At 37.5% G+C, this 12,653-nt stretch overlaps 1 protein-coding gene across 1 annotated transcript; it reads right to left on the bottom strand.

Moving 5' to 3' along the window:
- Nucleotides 1–1,296: 1,296 nt before the first annotated feature.
- On the bottom strand, nt 1,297–12,580 carry LOC117324951 (poly(U)-specific endoribonuclease-B-like). The gene is made up of 6 exons (XM_033880792.1): nt 12,416–12,580; nt 11,145–11,275; nt 10,704–10,799; nt 9,711–9,990; nt 7,560–7,704; nt 1,297–6,231 (listed from the first exon to the last, which is right to left on the bottom strand). Exons 1-6 carry the CDS (start codon nt 12,439–12,441, stop codon nt 5,962–5,964), a joined length of 948 nt encoding a protein of 315 aa, XP_033736683.1. The 5' UTR covers nt 12,442–12,580; the 3' UTR covers nt 1,297–5,961.
- Between the last annotated feature and the right edge of the window lie 73 nt (nt 12,581–12,653).

Raw genomic sequence — 12,653 nt, forward strand, 5'->3', positions numbered from 1 at the left:
ACAATATCATTTACTAAATAACATATTTTTAAGCCAACTATCACCAGATGGTGGGCTGTTTAATATCGTCCTTCATCTGAAAGTGATCTTTGTTGTTATCGCTGTTTCTTTGGAAGTACTAGGAAGATATTTCTCAAACACAATGTATAGGTTCCTTTAAGTTCCTAGTTGTGCCTGGTTAATTTTTAGTGTGAAGAGAAAAACAAAATGGTCAACAGATGGACATCTTAGATTTTGACAGTTTAACTTTGTTGTTGATATTACTGGAAAGATATTTCTCTGAGTTGATGTGAAGGTTCCCCTCAATCCCTTGTATTATGTACAATTGTTTTACCCCCCCCGCAACAACAACAATTGACTTCTTCATAACCACTGATGGGAATTAAAACAAAATTTGACTTGTAGCTTCATTATGGGGTGGGGATTAAAAATTGTACATTTGGTGGGGCTGACCCCCTGGGGGCTGAGGGGAGGGGCCAAAAGGGGTCAGTTTGGTTTAATATAAACAACTTCTGTGGTACAAATGATGGGGCTGACCCCCCGGAGGCCAGATGGTGGGACTGGGCCAAAAAGGGTCAATTTGGATAAATTGATATAAACAATTTCTATTTTGAAACTAAGCGATGAATATCCCTCATATATCACTAGTAGCATCCTTATGGGCATTCAAAATTGTACAAATGGTGGGCTGACCGACCCGGGGGCCAGAGGGTGGGGCCAAAAGGGATCAATTTGGCTAATTGATATAAACGACCTCTTTTCTGAAACTAAACAATAGATATTGCTCATATTTGACTGGTAGCATTCATAAGGTGTGCAGATTCAAAATTGTACAAATGGTGGGGCTGACCCCCCAAAGGCAGGGTCAAAAGGGGTCCTTCTTCCCTGGAACTAAGCAATGTATGATATTGATATTTCAGTGGTAACATCTTTGAAACCATTCAGATCCCCACCCCATAACCAAATATAGCATTGATGGGCATCGATCAAGAGATGAACACGTTTCTGATGTAAAAATAGGCTCAGGGGTCTTTTCCGATAGTTTTTTTTAAACACATCCATGTTGAATCATGACTTCGTCCACCATTTGATAATGGCTACAAAACCAAACTTAAATCATAAATATGTGATTGAAAAATTTAATTTTTGAAGTAATAAATGACTACATACATGAATATAGTATAGTATTTGCCTAGAATATTTCGGACGTTCAAACCACTTTATTTACTACCTGAAATATGGCCATTTAATATCAAACTTTGTCTAATATTAAAGACAAGTAAAAGTCGACAAGAATTAAGACAAAGAGATTTATTTAGAAAACATGATCATGGACAGGTTTATTTGAAAACTCTCTTTTACAGGTGTGTAACAACAGTAATCTCAACATTGAATATTTCTAATTTGCATAAAAATATTTCAAAAAGGCACCTCAAATAATTGCAACAAGTTTACCAAGATACAGAGGTAGAAAATCAAAATTAAATATACACTAATTCGGTTTTACATCAAAGATATTGAAGAAAATATAATGCTCTACAAGTACTGATAATCAAAACCAAATGATCATAGAGTGACTAGAATTTACCCAGGACACCAATAACCCTATGTAACAAAAGTACTGGCAGTACAGGTCACCTGTTGTAAAAAAAGTACTGGCAGTACAGGTCATCTGTTGTAACAAAAGTACTGGCCGTACAGGTCATCTGTTGTAACACAAGTACTGGCCGTACAAGTCATCTGTTGTAACACAAGTACTGGCCATACAGGTCATCTGTTGTAACACAAGCACTGGCCGTACAGGTCATCTGTTGTAACACAAGTACTGGCCGTACAGGTCATCTGTTGTAACAAAAGTACTGGGAGTACAGGTCATCTGTTGTAACACATTACTGGCCGTACAGGTCATCTGTCGTAACACAAGTACTGGCCGTACAGGTCATCTGTTGTAACAAAAGTACTGACCGTACAGGTCATCTGTCGTAACACAAGTACTGGCCGTACAGGTCATCTGTTGTAACAAAAGTACTGGCCGTACAGGTCATCTGTCGTAACACAAGTACTGGCCGTACAGGTCATCTGTCGTAACACAAGTACTGGCCGTACAGGTCATCTGTTGTAACAAAAGTACTGACCGTACAGGTCATCTGTCGTAACACAAGTACTGGCCGTACAGGTCATCTGTTGTAACACAAGTACTGACCGTACAGGTCATCTGTCGTAACACAAGTACTGGCCGTACAGGTCATCTGTTGTAACAAAAGTACTGGCCGTACAGGTCATCTGTTGTAACAAAAGTACTGACCGTACAGGTCATCTGTCGTAACACAAGTACTGGCCGTACAGGTCATCTGTTGTAACAAAAGTACTGACCGTACAGGTCATCTGTCGTAACACAAGTACTGGCCGTACAGGTCATCTGTTGTAACAAAAGTACTGGCCGTACAGGTCATCTGTCGTAACACAAGTACTGGTCATACAGGTCATCTGTCGTAACACAAGTACTGGTCGTACAGGTCATCTGTTGTAACACAAGTACTGGCAGTACAGGTCATCTGTTGTAACACAAGTAATGGCCGTACAGGTCATCTGTCGTAACACAAGCAGTGAACTGTGCAGCTTTGTAAATTTGTATCATTATTAATATCAATTTAGTAACACACATGCTTATCAAGAATAGGATAAGTTTTAGTAATATGTATCAATGATAATAAAAATAAGCTTAGTTTAATAACGGTAGTAATTAACATAACAACCTTTATTTCAAAATTAATTCATAACCGTATATGTACATTGTATATTGATAAAACTTTTTTCAAAATTTTGTTAAAATCAAAGTTTTATTTAGCCTCAATGTACTGTTAGAAGACACATTTTATTTTTTATTTTTCCAAATATGGACAAAACATTATTGCTTATCCTCAGCTGTTTTCATTGTGCCTTTTAAGATGCCATTAGTTTTCATTATAATGAACTTTATACACAGTTTTGGCCATAATGTATTAGCCTGGGTCAGACTGGAGATCTCAAGTTCAAAATGGGAGAATACTTATTAGTTTGTTGCCTTTTATTTTTCTAAAAACATCTTTATCCTCATATGTATAATGTAATAAAAAAAAGTTTGAGTTTGTTTTCAAAATCTCTGGTTTTGAGAATGACTATTTTGCATTGGAAAATTTAAATCATTATATAAATGAGCGACTCCAGTCCACAATTGTTACCTTGACAGGCACTATTAACACATTACAACATACCGAAAGGTCCTTTTACTGGTCCAGTAATCTCATCTCACTGTCTGTACATGTATAAGTATTTAATATCAGTAAAAGAACTTAGTCACTGTCTGTACATGTATAAGTATTTAATATCAGTAAAAGAACTTAGTCACTGTCTGTACATGTATAAGTATTCAATATCAGTAAAAAAATCTTAGTCACTGTCTGTACATGTATATATATCTAATATCAGTAAAACTTAAATAAGGTTATAAAAGTTAGTACAATAAATGGCAAGTAATATATAATGAGTAATAATTTTCACAGTGAAACCTGTCTTAGCTAACAACCTGTGAGGTTCAACCTGGTGTCACTAACAGGGCTCAAAGTGGCACCTATTTTAGTGGCCATGGCAGTCTTAAATTCACCATTGGCGACCAGTTATTGACCTGCAAGAAGCCTACATGGCCACTAACAAACATTGTGTAAATTTGCGATTTGGTTAATCTTTCAAAAGTTTAGTCAATGCTAAAATGACGCTCACAATTGAAAAAGTTACAGAGAGATGTTTTACTGTATTAAAGAATTAAAAGATTTTTTTTAAAGTTAAAACAACTTGACCTCGCAACTAACTTCTCCAGTTGGCGCCTAGATTTTATAACTTGGTAGCCAAATAGGCCACCTGGTAAAAATATGCACTTTGAGCCCTGTCTAAGGTCAGGTTTCACTGTACGTAGATATACATTATAATTATGCAGTATTATAACAGTCCATGTCACAGTAACCTGCGTAGAGGGCAAGAAAGATTAGAAAATGTAAATTACTACAAAGTACGTCATTAGTAACTAACAACCACCATTAACAAAATAGACTAAACTAACTCAACTGGCTTGTACCCGCACACTTTAAATCTGTATAGAACACAAACTTATTGCTTGACAGTATTCATTCAATAAATCTAAATAATGATAATAATAAATGTATACATTTAATTTTCAGGGAAAACACAACTTTTCTTCCTTTCAATACAAAACAAATCAATAATTTCACAAGAAAACAAACATACTTAAATCAAAATGAAAACAAATCAATTTTAAATAGCCTGTTTTTACAGTTACTTAATTAATTGTGACCTCCACATAGAGTTTTAAACATACAAAAGACTACATGTAGTATTATTTATTTTTGCAAAGCACCCCACGCAAATTTTTATGAAAATTACCAGGAAAGTATGTCATATAATCCTTGGAACAATAGTTTTACATATTGTAGGTAAATTCTCAATCCTCGTGTTCCTTGTCATAGTGTATATGTGTAATATTCCATACAAACAGTTACATACTGTATTTCAAACATATATCTTGACCGATCAGCAAATGTTAATACAGGCCTTAATTGAAAGTCTTTGTCAAGGCTCGTCTAAAAACAATATAAAATCACCAGGTCCATCTTTATTTCAAAAATGAACAACACCGGCCCAACTGGTCCAACCTTTTGGACCGTGAAAAACGAAAATGGCCTTGGACTGTTTACAGGTGAATACCTAATATCAGCTAGAGTTATGGCCTTGGACCGTTTACAGGGGAATACATGATGATGTACCCAATATCAGCTAGAGTTAATATCATTCAGGAATTATACAAAAGATATCTGAGGTATTAATTAAAAGATTACAAAATTGTAAATGTTTGAATTAAATGAAAAATCAGTAGTCAAAAATAGTCTGTAACATATTACAAAAGTATGTTTAAAATACAGCCTTTGCCTGCATGACCAATTTCTAACTCAAAACAAGAAATCCTTGGTATTTGCTTGATTATTTGATGATAAGTATAATATATAGTCTACATCTTCTCAGTGACCACCTTCACTCACTCAATGTGCGAGTCATGTTGCAGCAGTAAAACAATGGTTAACTTCACACTCGTTTGTTGAGACAATTTATACAATTTGAAATTCAAACTTCATAATATTTTGTGATTGTGGCTAATAAATTGACAGACTTGTCATGATAAGCTCAAAGTATAACATTGACCTTTTACAGTAAATGGGCATTATCTAACTCCCAGTGGTCGTGGTTCATTGGACTCTAAGAATGCACTGCTGATTTTTTTTTTTTCAACTACCAGGGGTATATTCTTATTAAACTTGGGTCTTATTCATTTTACCTTAGTATGACATTGAAAAGTCAGTAAAATTGGTTATTGATTTAGAGGTGAAAGATCTAGTAATAAATCACATAAAATAAGAAAGGAAGAATCTGTCTATGGTGATTATGTAGGTAACCTGTTGCTGCTTGAACTACTCTACGTGATCTCTATAGGTTACATAAAATTATATCACCCCCGTACCTAAAATCTCTTTATAATTCATGTCTACACATATCTTTTTGGTGTTATAAAACTTTCATTAATGGGTGTTGATCAATACCTGGTATTTCACCTTTAACTTCTGTGTTGTTTCAAAGTCTTAGGTTCTCAAAGCATGTGTTTATCTGTTTAACCAAGTACCGACAGTGAACTCAAAACAAGATTAACATGACTTCAGCAAGTCTCTTACTCAAACACCCTATTACAACAAACCCTGTCTCCGAGTACTTCTACCATATAGTTATATACCAACCTTATATATGCTTAACGTTACAAGGTGTGTCTCAGTGAACCATGTACCTATTGTATATTTAATAATTGTATATAAGATATGTTTTTATATATGTCTATATTTGATGGATGAGACATTTAGATAATTAACGACAGCCAATGTATGCCGTTCCGACACCAAAGCTACCAAAAGGGTAGCATTCTGTCATAACTTCGTACTCCGCAATTTTCATATTGTGTTTTCCAAACATTTTGGTAAGATAAAGGATGGTATAAGCAGCCAATTCAAACTCAGGACTGGTTCCAAGAAATATGCTGCTCATTTTCTTGATGCCTCCTACATCTTCATCTTCCTCCTCATCGCCAACCATCTCAAACTGGAGGGTGAGTAGACGAAAGGATTCGTCATTGGTGTCCTATTGGAGAGATAGGGTATAAAACAAAACTTACAACTCGGCAAGTGAGAAAGTATTAGATCCAGACCAGTTAATTCCTACATAGCAAAAGTATTGAAAAATATAGTCCAAGTTTCCTCCGACTCTTACAGTCTATTGATGGAAAATCAATACATATTCTATCTTATGGCTCCAACAGAGACCAGTAAATCTCCGTCTGACCTCTTGAACTATGAAAAGTAATGACATCATTAACATTTTAGATAAATGATAAAACCTTATTGACATTGGTTAATGAAACAATTACATGTACAGTAAAACCTCGTTATATCGCCACCTTCTGTTCTCCGCGATTTTGGCAATATAACGAGTTTGGCGGTATATCGGGTTTGTCGCTCAAACCAAAGTTTCCTATCCAAACACTATAAATAGTGTTTCCCTAACAACTGTACACTGTGAAAATCAAAAACAATTTATTCATATCAAAATATTGCATCAAATTTAACACATACATGTATATGCTTGATAAGAAATAAATATTAATTTCAATTATTTTCCCGAGAATGTCATCGTAATTTGCATCACATGATCTAGTAGTCATAACATGATTTTCACCGTTACCTCGTTTAACTGTGTGCATGTTCTACCAGGTGCCGAAAAACGTTCAATTGTCGTCTGTTTTGCTTCAACCGACAAACTGACAAAACAAACTGTTGAAGAGTTAAACATTTCTCAATTTCTGATTCAGCTCTAGAATGCTTGTGTTGACAACGTTTCATCATTAACTCGCGCGAGTAATGTTTTTAGATGTTTGTCTGGAGTTACCGGTTACTGTTAACGTTGCGTCATCACGTGGTACGATAGCTCTGTGTACCCGACATCTTACTGTTGTCTCTACAGTAACAGAGTCCTATGACATTTTAACAAAGAGTGAAGCGGTATCACAAAAGTGAGTTTTATTCATCATAACTTACGAATCTTTCCTAAAGAAATACCACAAAGCACTAGCCATGGTTCATTGATTTCATGTGTGTACACGCGCTCACGGTGTACATGTGTACAGCTTATTATCTGTCAGCCGGCAGTCAGTCACGTAACAATAACATATAAACACACGTCCTTCTGGACTCAATTTGGCGATATTAACGAGGTCAATATGATATTATTTTTACTGTTTGTTCTGGAAATATGATGGCGAATGGCGGTATGCGAGTTTGGCGGTAAAACGGGTGTAATAGCGTGGTAAGAAATCCGTTCTGAATGAATTCATGGCGATAAGCGAGTTTGGCGGTATAACGGGTGGCAATATAACGGGGTTTTACTGTACATACACAATAGTTCATTCTTACCGTTTTAAAACCAAAGAAACCATGGTAGTCAATACGACCGGCTTTTTCCTCCAGATAAAACTGTAACCAGTTATGCAGACCAACAATTTTTCCTTCCTTTGCCTCACCAACAAACACGTGCTCAAAGCTGCTAGAATCCAAGTCCCTGTGGGAAAGACATGAAAGATGTACTTTAAAAATCAACCAAGTTTATCTATAATAGATAAAATCTTGAAAACCCATCAATCACTTATCCTGTACCCCTTATACTGGCAATGACAGTAAATATGACTGTCATTAACTAGAGGACTATACAGAGGACCCCCCACCCCACCCCATTGGTACTACCGGAGAGGACTATAGGTGTGTACTCTGTCCCCCATTGGTACTACCAGAGAGGACTACAGGTTTGTACTCTATCCCCCATTGGTACTACCGGAGAGGACTATAGGTTTGTACTCTATCCCCCATTGGTACTACCAGAGAGGACTACAGGTTTGTACTCTATCCCCCATTGGTACTACTGGAGAGGACTATAGGTTTGTACTCTATCCCCCATTGGTACTACCGGAGAGGACTATAGGTTTGTACTCTATCCCCCATTGGTACTACCAGAGAGGACTATAGGTTTGTACTCTATCCCCCATTGGTACTACCAGAGAGGACTATAGGTTTGTACTCTATCCCCCATTGGTACTACCGGAGAGGACTATAGGTTTGTACTCTATCCCCCATTGGTACTACCAGAGAGGACTATAGGTTTGTACTCTATCCCCCATTGGTACTACCGGAGAGGACTATAGGTTTGTACTCTATCCCCCATTGGTACTACCGGAGAGGACTACAGGTTTGTACTCTATCCCCCATTGGTACTACCGGAGAGGACTATAGGTGTGTACTCTATTCCCCATTGGTACTACCGGAGAGGACTATAGGTTTGTACTCTATCCCCCATTGGTACTACCGGAGAGGACTATAGGTTTGTACTCTATCCCCCATTGGTACTACCAGAGAGGACTATAGGAGTGTATTCTGTCCCCCATTGGTACTATCGGAGAGGACTATAGGTGTGTACTCTATCCCCCATTGGTACTACCGGAGAGGACTATAGGTTTGTACTCTATCCCCCATTGGTACTACCGGAGAGGACTATAGGTTTGTACTCTATCCCCCATTGGTACTACCAGAGAGGACTACAGGTTTGTACTCTGTCCCCATTGGTACTATCGGAGAGGACTATAGGTGTGTACTCTATCCCCCATTGGTACTACCGGAGAGGACTATAGGTTTGTACTCTATCCCCCATTGGTACTACCAGAGAGGACTATAGGTTTGTACTCTGTCCCCCATTGGTACTACCGGAGAGGACTATAGGTTTGTACTCTGTCCCCCATTGGTAACTACCAGAGAGGACTATAGGTTTGTACTCTGTCCCCCATTGGTACTACCGGAGAGGACTATAGGTTTGTACTCTGTCCCCCATTGGTACTACCGGAGAGGACTATAGGTTTGTACTCTATCCCCCATTGGTACTACCGGAGAGGACTATAGGTTTGTACTCTATCCCCCATTGGTACTACCGGAGAGGACTATAGGTTTGTACTCTATCCCCCATTGGTACTACCGGAGAGGACTATAGGTTTGTACTCTGTCCCCATTGGTACTACCGGAGAGGACTATAGGTTTGTACTCTAGTCCCCCATTGGTACTACCGGAGAGGACTATAGGTTTGTACTCTATCCCCCATTGGTACTACCGGAGAGGACTACAGGTTTGTACTCTATCCCCCATTGGTACTACCGGAGAGGACTATAGGTTTGTACTCTATCCCCCATTGGTACTACCGGAGAGGACTACAGGTTTGTACTCTGTCCCCCATTGGTACTACCGGAGAGGACTATAGGTTTGTACTCTATCCCCCATTGGTACTACCGGAGAGGACTATAGGTTTGTACTCTATCCCCCATTGGTACTACCGGAGAGGACTATAGGTTTGTACTCTGTCCCCCATTGGTACTACCAGAGAGGACTATAGGTTTGTACTCTATCCCCCATTGGTACTACCGGAGAGGACTATAGGTTTGTACTCTGTCCCCCATTGGTCCTAACAGAGGACACTAGTTTTATATACTTGTTAAGTCCATGTTTTACCCTGCCCTGACAAAACCTTACCTATCTCCCTTTGTCCTTCTGTACAGTGTAAACCAAAGTTTGTACAACATCTTCATGAAGTTGAAGTCAAAATCAAGGCCCCTTTCTTCCATAACACAGTCTGGCGTGTAGAATTGGTCATTCAACAAATCTTTTGAAATAAGCCAAGCCCGAGTCTTCTTCATGACCTCTGATTTCATCACAGCCTCAATGAACTGGCGATTTTCTTTGACTTCTTCTGGTGTCACCTGCTCTGCTTCACCACACTCAAGTGTATAGTTGTTCAAAAGTTCCTTGAAAGCTGTATAGACAAATGTACAGTTGAAGCTACAATTTATACTCCAGCAAACTTCCTAATAACTGGATACAGAGTTAAATGGAGAATCTATGTGTAATTAAAATCTAAAATAATATTTTGATTACTGGATTTTCAATTACTTCTTGTGGTTCATCTCCAAAAGATGAGGCCGATGCTCACCTGTTCTAGTTTTGAAAAGAGTGCACATTGCTGGAACACTAAATTCAGTTGATTTTTAAAAATGATGTTGGTCACCAATTTGGATCTTGTGCTAATACCCTTTCTTTCAGGAACATGGCAGCCATTCTCTCAAGCATTCTTGGTTACTATTAGAAAGTTGTTCAAAATTTCAACATAATTTGACCCATCTGACCTTGAAAATAGGTCAAGGTCATTCTTTTGAGCAGGCTTGCTAGCTCTTTATCCCTGCATGCACTGCCCAAATATTAGGACCAACAGATTCTCAGTAATTGAGAAGTTGATAGCATTTAACACATATGACCCTATAACATCAAGGTAATTCATTTAAACAGTTCGGTTGCCCTTCATCTACACCATGCTACTTGTCCTTTATCTAACCTCAACCACTTGGTTACATATTGAGAAAAGATTGTGAAAAGACTTTGACAAATTTGAACCCTATGACCATGAATATACAGAACTTTGCATTTCCCCTAAAAACATCAGTGATGTGTCATTTTGGGGGATAAACTTACCAGAATATGTGTCCATGGAAAATATCTTTTCCTCGTCAAAGTACTCAAATAGGGAGTGTCTAGAAACATCTCTCTCTGTCCTGGTGCTGGCTCTCCCTGTAAGACAACAGCTGATTATTAAAGACACATTGCAAGTTTGGGGATACTTGTCCAGTAAGCTGATTATCACATTCTTTTTAGAAACATTGTCAATTATGCGGCCAGATTGATATGTCTAGTCAACTCAATAAAGTCCAAATGTTGTACTTAATTTGAAATGGAAGCAAAAGTGGCTCATTAAAATATAAGTATACCGGTATTTGTTTTGAATCGATCACTCATAAATATTATTTTACCTGCAATATCAACCTGTAATAAAATTCCCCACACCACCAGATTACTGTGACAAACATGGCTCCTGAGATTATTAGAGGATAAACAGAGTTTATAATTATTATATACCTTGTAAATACACTTCAAAATCTTGTCCATGGTAACACTTTTGGTTGTCACAAGCCCACAGTTCATTAAGGACTTGTTCTAACGCCTCCTCTGACACCAGGGGATCTGGTAGGTTGTCGCTGTGTCCCTTCCTTTTGTAAATACACAATTACATACAAATGTTTTCATCAAAATCAAATGATGCACAAATAACTGTGAATAAATTATGATTTTTCATATGAAACTTCTGGATATACATGAAATCTTTATACACTATTTAATAGTTGAGCAGACATGAACAAACTGCATCATGCATAGTTGATATGTGAGCGGTCTGTCCAATAAGATGTTGTTCAATACAAGTGAAGTTTCAGAAATATCCCTCTTGTACATTTAAGAAATAGCAATGAAAATATTCACCTTTCAAAATCCAAGACGGCTGCCTGTCAGCCATTTTTTTTTACCTCAAGCAGACTCACAACTAGAAACCAAGAACAACCTACATGTGGTGCTTGAGAATAATAGAATCTTTCATCCCCTTGTGGATGAGACAAGGGAATCTCAATCCCAGGGGAAGATTCTTAAGTTGCCAAACATGTGTTTAAGTATCTTAATTACCCAGTGGGTTTACGATTCCCCTGTCTCACTTCCATTGGAGTGAATGATTATTTTTCTCCTACCCTGTTTACCCTCTTATCTAATATGGACATTACATTCAATGCAAGGAAATTTTGACGTGATTGAATTGTCAATATGATGTAATTGTATTGTCGCTGCGACGTCATGGTATTGTTGACATGACGAAATGTAATTGTTGTAGCTAGATATGTCTCTGTTATTATGTAAGAATATAAAGTACAAAACAACATCAAACTTTTGTTGCACTGCATATATTCGTCTATTTCGGGAATATTATTTACGCCCTAGAAAAATTATGTAAAAAAATCAGTCAAAAGAGCTAACAATTGAATACTTATTACTAGACTAGTAGAGTGTGGAATTTCAAAAAAAAAATAACTGAAAAAACTATATAAGTTTACAACATATATATTTAACGAGAACATAAAGTTGAAAGGAAATGAAAAATACATAATTATGCGGGCCATTAAACTAAGAAGGAATTAGGGCCCCGTGTATATTAGATTACAGTATGTCACACCATATGCTTATATTCTCTATGTCATCATCGTTTTTTACAAACACATGCTACAAGAAGTGTAAGTCACTACAGTAAGTGCCACGCCTTTCCATTCAATGAGGATCATTCGATCAATAATAACATAATCCTTTACCCTTTTCTCTGTTGATAGTATGCCATAATGAAAAAGAGGCGGTCCACGTCACCCACTTTCCCTACAAAACACTGTAACTTTGAGACTGATGTCAAATTTGACGGGTCCGGTGCTTCCCGATGTTCCAAACAGCCAAACTCCCCCCGGCAATACAAAAGTTGTCCGAGAAGTTCCAAACGAACACACCTTAGCAGACGCTTTTACTATCGTTAGTACCGATACGTCCATTGGCCTCTTC

This window comes from Pecten maximus, chromosome 4 (genome assembly GCF_902652985.1).
Source record: "Pecten maximus chromosome 4, xPecMax1.1, whole genome shotgun sequence".
NCBI classification, from domain to species: domain Eukaryota; kingdom Metazoa; phylum Mollusca; class Bivalvia; order Pectinida; family Pectinidae; genus Pecten; species Pecten maximus.

Excerpts from the sequence above, each read along its gene's own strand:
- LOC117324951 (XM_033880792.1), bottom strand. The coding sequence starts at position 12,441 with ATGGCATACTATCAACAGAGAAAAGG. Across the intron at positions 10,800-11,144 it reads TTTTGAAGTGTATTTACAAG|GGAGAGCCAGCACCAGGACA; the intron begins GTATATAATAAT and ends GTTGTCTTACAG. Across the intron at positions 9,991-10,703 it reads TTCCATGGACACATATTCTG|CTTTCAAGGAACTTTTGAAC; the intron begins GTAAGTTTATCC and ends TTGTCTATACAG.